The 7585-nt window shown below is 43.9% G+C and overlaps 1 protein-coding gene across 1 annotated transcript; it reads left to right on the top strand.

Annotated features, from left to right (window-relative positions):
- Positions 1–2285: 2285 nt before the first annotated feature.
- MUSTN1 (musculoskeletal, embryonic nuclear protein 1) lies at positions 2286–6693 on the top strand. Its single transcript, XM_026857338.1, has 3 exons — positions 2286–2543; positions 5344–5464; positions 6231–6693. The coding sequence occupies exons 1-3, from the start codon at positions 2535–2537 to the stop codon at positions 6335–6337; spliced, it is 237 nt and encodes a 78-aa protein (XP_026713139.1). The 5' UTR covers positions 2286–2534; the 3' UTR covers positions 6338–6693.
- The last annotated feature ends 892 nt before the right edge of the window (positions 6694–7585 follow it).

Below are 7585 nucleotides of genomic sequence, written 5' to 3'. Positions count from 1 at the left end.
ATAGAGCAGAAATCCTGTTCTTAGTGAGCTGCTGTTGCTGTCACCCCTTCCCGTCTTGGGAGCAGTTTAGTGTGTTCTGCTGGGCTGGACCTGCACAGTATCGATCCACTACTACCTCTGTCACTCCTCTATAATGTTTGCCTGTTACTTCCCACCTACTACACACAAACAGCCCCATACCCACCGCATCTTTAAAGGAATTTGGAGAATAATCTTCAACCTGCCAAGCCTGTTAGTCCACTAAGGGATGTTAGCAGTTTCCTGGAGAAGTCAACTCTTCTGTAAGATCTGTGTCTCCTGGAGATCACAGTGGGCAGATATTCACTAAATTCTCCATGGTCATCACCATGTTTTAGTAGCAGCTGTTTCTCAGCAAAGGACTTTTTCACACTTCATGTTGCAGTGGAAGATGAAAGAGTGTTCACTTGGTTTTTAATAGCCATTATTAAATAAATGAGTTTATCTTGTTTCATTGTCATTCGTGTCCCATTTAATAGATCTCAGGACCTCAGCCAGGTGAACAGGATTTCTACTATGAAATGTAAGTTACTGTAGATTTAAGTTGTTTTTTGTAAGGAAAACTAGCCCATGATCTGCAAGAGAAAATGACTGTACTGCTTATTCAGCGTTGGTTTAGGGAATGTGTAATTGGAGAACAGAATTGTCCAGGCTGTGGGTGGTATCTTAGAAACTTCAGGGTATGATGCCTACCTCTTTGGGCACCTCATCTACCCCTGAACAGTGTGCAAGCTGAAGGTGTCTTAAATTGTATAAACTAAATTGCCATGAAAGCATAACTCTTGCTTTAGAGTGAGGAATATGTAGTGCCAATTAAAATGAATCATTTTTCAAAACAGAAGGGAAAAAATAGTTCATTGTCTTGAATTCTAAATATTTGCTTTAAACATGCAGAATTTTATTTTCCTGTTGTAATAGATAATGTCAGAATAGTGACACAGGACTGAATAGAAACATCTTAGTGGAGAAGGAGAGGTGTTACCTTGTAAAATAGAAAAAAAAAAAATCTGTTTGTCCTAAAGTCAATGCTTTTTTCTTCTGCTTTGTTAGCCTAGTAAAAGGTACTACGGTTCTTCAGAAACAATTCCTCTAGTCTGCTAAGCTGTGGGTTTGAAATAGAAATTCAACATAAAAAATAAGTAGGTAATATCCAAACTGCTTCTTAACTTACAAATAATTCCCTCAATAGTCACATAAAACAAAGCATCTTCTTAGGCCTGAAAAGAATTCAGCTTAAAGGCAAGATGGGCACCCAGAGGCCTGGGGGATGGTTCACAACCAACAAGTCCCATAGTCCTGATTGTACGGCACTAGTGTGATGGTGCTGATGTAATGTTTTTGTAATGAAAAATACCAATTCGACTTTACCTCTGTGCTTCTCTCTGTAGCCTAAACAAAACACAGGTGGAGCTCGAGAAACATATTTCTATCACTACAATGGTCGATCTTTCAAGTGGAAGATGTTTGGAGGTGTGCTGCGTCTGCCTTTCTCATATTAACATACCTGGCTGGAGTCTTGGATCCTTTGTAGGTGTTGAGTGCAGTCACAGAAGCTGATTTTTTTGTGTGTGTTGTGAAGAATTAATGTAAAAAAGTATAAAAATACAAGGGAAACAACCCTCCACCCAACCCTCTCCTGGCAATAAAAATCTAGGATTCATGCTTAGAGGTTTGGGTTTTTGTTTTTTTTCCGAAGTAAGAAGTTGTTTAGAGAACAAAGGTGAAGTTCTGGAATAGGTTTTACTACTGTCATCATGTACAGTGGGGAAACACTGAATTTATTCATGTCTGAGTAAGCTAGTCCTATACAGGTGACAGGTGAAATGATTAAACTTACTAATGCTGTTGTCAGTAGAAAGTGATCTTACTCTCAGTTGTGCAAGAGCTTCCATCAGAGCGAGCTCAGCAATAGAGCTGTAAGGATAAAACTATTCTATGTTGTTAACTCTCCAAAACACACAACGTACTCTTCTGTTAAATATTCCTGTGCAGAAGCGATAGGCAGAATGTTATGTCTTGAATGTTAGGTTTATATAATCTTTAGAGAATGCCTGTTTTGCTATGCTGGGAAAAAAACAGTCTCTTTCCACCCCCACCCCCCTCCTCAAGAGGATTCAGAGTCCGTTTTGGGTCCATAACAAAGTTTTGCCTTTTAAAGTTATAAATAGAGGCCCAGCAGACTCCCTGGGAAGTCGTTTTTGTTGTGGATCGGGCTTCCCCGCTGCCACAGCTGTCTGCCCTCGTCAGTCCCAGCTCATCCCTCCCCGGGCACAGGGCGCAGTAAATGCTGCCAACCCCAGTCATCGCTAAGAATAAACCTTTCAACAACAGCAGCCTCTGTTAACCTGAATCATCCTGGGTTCTGCTTTGGGAAGATGACCCGGCTAGTGACTTCATGTTAGATGCTCTATATAAGTCAAGGAAAAAAACAGGCATTTGCAGAGTGCACAGGCTGGATTTAATCAAAGCCGGGAAACGACCTCGGAAGGGATTACGGTTGAGTGAGCACTGCAGTTATGTCACAGGTACGGGGAGATTTGTGAGGCTGGCTCTGGCTGGAGCAGGGTGCCCGACAAAGGTCTTACTGATTTAGACAGTTTGCTTGGAATAGCTTATTAACAGGTTACTCTCATTAACTAGTGAATTTGGCTTTTATGCTCTAAGTGACTTGTTCGATTATGTCAAAGTATTTAAGTGCTCCTTGTATAGATTGTAACAAGTTGCTAGAAGGGATTATTTGATGGAGAGCACCTGCCCTCTACATGGCTAATTAATTCTGTTTTAAAAATGTTTTGTTTTACCATAAATATTTTTATTTATGTAGGAAGGGAAAAAACATTTCTTCTGGTTTAGGATGTTTCAGAAGGAGTGATTTCTGCTATTCCAACACGATTTCTCAGACCATGATTTGAAATTTCGAGAGTATTAAGAGGACACGGCCATACTGAAGTGTGCTGCTGTGTAAAGCTTAATTTATTAACATGCAGGAAAAGAGAGTGGGACTGAAAATTATAGCTGTTAGTATGTGGTATCTGAGACTGAAATTTTGTATTACTTCTGTGTTCATTTTGTAACTAATGGTTTGTCTTTACTGTGCTCCCCAGTAACCAGTCTTTCAAAGCAATCTTAAAATTAGCTTACAAACATTGTTTTTCACATAAGTGTTGTTTTCAACACAAGCTACCCATGCCTGGCAGCATCCTCCCCAGCATGAGAGTTTTATCTGGTGGGTTGGATGGAGAGTAAGAACACAGGAAGGGTGGAAGAGCACAATCCTTCCACCATATAGAGTAACTCAGTTTGCCTTATTTTCCTAACTCCAGAGTAAAGAGACTTACAAAACCAGTTGTATGTCTTGTAAAGCAACACTTTTTGACTTGTGACAGGAGGAGATAAAGCTCAGGCTGCACTGCTGTGCCAGCTGGGAATGGCTCCTGGCAAACCCAGCTTACAAACACACTTGCCTTGGGAGCAATTGGCAGTTGTGCGGCTGCTGGCGCAGGCAGGTCCTTGCCTCTGTGGCTCGCGGTAACTTCTCTGTGCAGCAGTTCTGCTTTTTTAGCTGGGTGCCAACTAATCCACGGTAGCTGTCCTGCTGGAAAATCCACCTGTAATCAAAGCATGAGAGCCTTTATTTTAAAATAACTGGATGAAATTTAACAGTTCTGCTCAGCCTTGCTGTGTCTCTGTGCATTTCAAGTGCCTCCTTTCCTTACCCTGTTCCCAAGAAATCCCTTGTTCCAGGGAAAGAAGCCTTGCAGTTACTGCCTTTTGCCCATAATGGGTAAAGGTCCTGAGCAGGTTTCGTATTCCTCTTAATAAAACAAGGGTGGGGGTTCCCTTTCTGTGTTGGACCCAACACAGGTATGTTCTGGCTGCCCATGGACCACGCCATGGGCATGGGGGACTGTTCCCATCACGTACCAATTCTCATTACAGGTGGACAAACAAAACCTTGGCTGTAAGGATGTTCGGTTAACCAGCTAACCCACCAAAAGTTGTTGTGAATTTTGAAGGCTTTGCTACCACCCTTTCCCCTTGCTTGCTTTGGCGACTTGTAGAGTGTTTTCCCCAGAGGTCTTGTGAATGTCTTGTTTCCCACAGCACATGCAAAGGGGATTGACAGTGAGCTATTCTGAGCGTTCCCGGGAATTTACAGCCAGCGGGAAACATGCCGAAGGCTCCAGTGCAGCCAGCCCACCCCTGCCCGGAGCCAGAGCCACTGTCTCTGCAGGCTCCCTGGGACTCGCTGCTCCAGCCATTCGCAGGCCTTGAGGGATTCGTTTCCCTCACCAACTGTTTTTAGCGTTTCGGGCAGTGCCTAGAAATGTACAAGTGGGCTCCACCGCTGCCAGAACCCAAATATCTGAGGCCCCATGTATGTAGCATGGTCAGAGAAGTTTCTTGTTGATGGTTCAGTGTGGGGGTCTTTTGTTCTTTTTAATTGTATCTCCTGTGGCCGTGGACCCTGCCACAAGGTCTGCCTTGGTGGGACCTTGGCAATCTGTCCTTGAAATTGTAAACTGAAGAGGGAATGTTAATGGTGCCCACTGCTACTGTGACATTGTGTCTGACTTTGTAGTGCTAATTTAAACGTAGGGGTAGACTGATATGAACCAATGTTATCCTGATTTTCTTCTAGCAGGATAAACTGTAAACAGATTAGTACTTGGACGTTGCACCACCTGATGATGCATTTGTTTCCATATTAGACTTCCTTCTCCTCCTTTGGGTTTTGAGTCCAGTGTTTCAGGTGTGTTCAGTACATGCTTGTAGACAACCCTGTTGATTTCTCAGATACTTTTGGTCCCTAAATTTAAGACCAATAACTATGGGTCAAGTGTTTATTCTGATTAAATTAAGCCAGACTTTAGCATTTCTCGGACTGATTTCCCAAAGCAGTATTGAGTAGACTGAGGCACAAGCATGATTTAGTAACGATACTGTTTTTCTTCCCAAATATTTGGCAGATTCTTGAATTAACAATCAGTACTTGCAGAATGACCAAGCAGGGCTGAACAGAGAAACTTTTAAAAATAAATAAAAAAGATATAATTAAGCAATCCACTGTCTCTTTTAAAAGCGGTACAATCAAGAAGACACTTTCAGAACAGAACAATAATAATGGCAACAGATTTTGGGAAGGGCGGTGAAATCATGGTTGTGCAAAGATGGTGAGTAGCTCAGTGTGCAGCCTCAGAAATGAAATAGGTGGAGTATTGTATTAGCATCTCTGTATGGTGTAGCCTTTGGGTTAAGAGAGCTTTGTTTCCTATGCTTCCAAACACAAAATACTGATGTGTGGGCAACATGTCTGCTTCTTAGCCAGCCCCTGTGAAAAAGAAGCGTCCTCCAGTGAAGGAAGAGGACCTTAAAGGAGCCAGAGGAAACCTTTCCAAAAACCAGGAAATTAAATCCAAAACCTACCAAGTGATGAAGCAGTGTGGTAAGTCTCCTTGATGGAAACAACTAAGCAGTCTTCCCAAGTAAAACATCAACTTAATTGCTCATTTCAAGTGAAAGGGCACCTCTGAAACAGCGGCCAGCAGTGTGCTCGCCGACCCTGGCCTGGCTCTGCAGGGACTTCGCATCCATCATCTTCATGGCGCCAAGAGGGGTCTGCTTGGAGTCAGGACAGAGTGGTAGGGAGAGCCCCGACCTTGCCTTCTGAACAAGGGCTCAAACCAAGCCCTGGGACCATCATCAGTATCAACAACAGCCCAAGTTGAAGATTGGAGGCTTGGTCATAGATTAGGGGATTTCTGGTTCTCAACTGGATGAATTTGATGTGTTTGAGATGAAGCAGAAATTGATGAGGGATAAAGGGCAGATGGTGAGAGAGAAGAGATTGGCTGCTTGCACTGAATGGCCCTGGTACTCCGGTTTTGTGTTGCTTTTCCTCCACCAGTGGGAGAGTGTAAGGAAAAATTATGAATTTTAACCCCTTTTCAGTATAATAGCCTGCACCTCAGTAGTTTCCAAGTTTCTAAAGCACTTGCAGGTACCTGGGGCCAGTCCATGGTAGTGACCACCTATAGGTGCTGTCGTCTGCCCCATGCTTGGAATGGGAGCAGTGCTTTAAGATTTGGGAAGTTGATGGACGGATTAAATATTTATCAAATGTGTATAGATGTATTTCAGTAGCACTAGTTTTACTCCCCGAATTTGGTGTGCTGCTTCACTGATTACCTCTCCTGGTTTTCTTTTCCAAGAACAAATGGGCTCTGTAGCACCCTCCATATTCAGCCGGGATCGGACAGGGGGTGAAACAGTCTTCGAGAAACCGAAAGGAGAGCCGGCCAAGAGCGTCTTTGGCTGATGGTGGAGCTGGATTTGTCTCACCCAGATGATCGTTGTAATGTTTCCCAAATCTCTGCCCCTTACACTAAAGTCACTGTAGACCTAAGTAGGTAATTTCTACCATGTCATTATGTAGAGAATAGAATCATGCTGAAGGGTACAAATTCCATGTTAATTTTTATTATGTGCTCTCTTTCTATCTGTTGAATGGTGTTTGCAGTAATGGTTTAATAAAAAAAAACCTTGTTGGACACAGCTTGGCACACTGTGGTGACTAATTTCAATTTAGGCTTAGATTAATTCTGTGGACACTTTGGCATTACAAGCTAGGATCTAGTCTGGCAAAAGCAAACAATAAACATCCAGATGACACAGTTTTAGTGTCAGTGCAATTTCTACACACTGCGGCCTCACCAGGAGGGAGCTGAGGAGGAGCTGGTTGAAACAACATCACAGAGTCCGAAGCCTGTGCTGACCCTGGTGGTGCCCTGGCAAGGTCCCTCAGGTCTGGGTCATGCCACAGGGCAGTGCCCCCCTCAGGGCTCCCCCCTCGCAGGTCCCTCAGGGCAGCAGGGCCGTGACTTCCCCACGAGCACCCTGCCGGGAGGTAGGATGCTGGGCTGTCCGTGTGCCCCAGCGCCAGGGGAGGGCTTTCAGCCCATTCCCCAGTGGCCTTTTCCTCGTGTCCCTTCGGATCAAGTGAGAAGTGAGTTGGTAGACCAGCAGCACGGGCGCCATGTCCTGCCTGACTGAGGAGCTGAACAACCTTCTGAGTGTCTCTGCAGAACAGCAAACCAACTCTGGAAGCTGGATTTTTGCAACTCTGTTTATGTCTTGATTTGCTTCATTAAACATCAAACCTGTTTCCCCTGAGGTTATAAATTGGAGCATTTCCTCTCAGCTCAGTCTTGGTGCTCAAACACGGCTGATCCTCTGCTTCGTTGGCAGCTGCTGTGCTTCTCTCACAGCCCAAGTCCCTGGCTGCACATCTGGGGACGGTAAGGTAGGTGTCACCTTTATTTAAAGAATTACTTTCAGCACAGGCTAGACCCGATTAAGATATTGAAGGTGTCTGTGCACCATGAAGATACCATCTTTGCTTTCTGTAACCCAAACAACAAATAAAATAGGCCAATGTCCATGAAACTCCCAGAGAGGCTGCATGAGGCAGCAGCAAATCCTTTGGGTTTAAGGGGGAGGTTTCCTTAAAAAAAATAAAGGTATCACTGGTGTGTTGCCCTGTCCCATTTTTTTCACTTTCAGAGCT

This window comes from Athene cunicularia (genome assembly GCF_003259725.1).
Source record: "Athene cunicularia isolate RWA chromosome 12 unlocalized genomic scaffold, athCun1 chr12_part1, whole genome shotgun sequence".
Taxonomy (NCBI): domain Eukaryota; kingdom Metazoa; phylum Chordata; class Aves; order Strigiformes; family Strigidae; genus Athene; species Athene cunicularia.
This window is presented reverse-complemented; position numbering and strand designations above follow the sequence as displayed.

Bases quoted from the DNA above. Each gene is read 5' to 3' on its own strand.
- MUSTN1 (XM_026857338.1), top strand. The intron at 5,465-6,230 runs GTAAGTCTCCTT...TTCTTTTCCAAG, and splicing joins CCAAGTGATGAAGCAGTGTG to AACAAATGGGCTCTGTAGCA.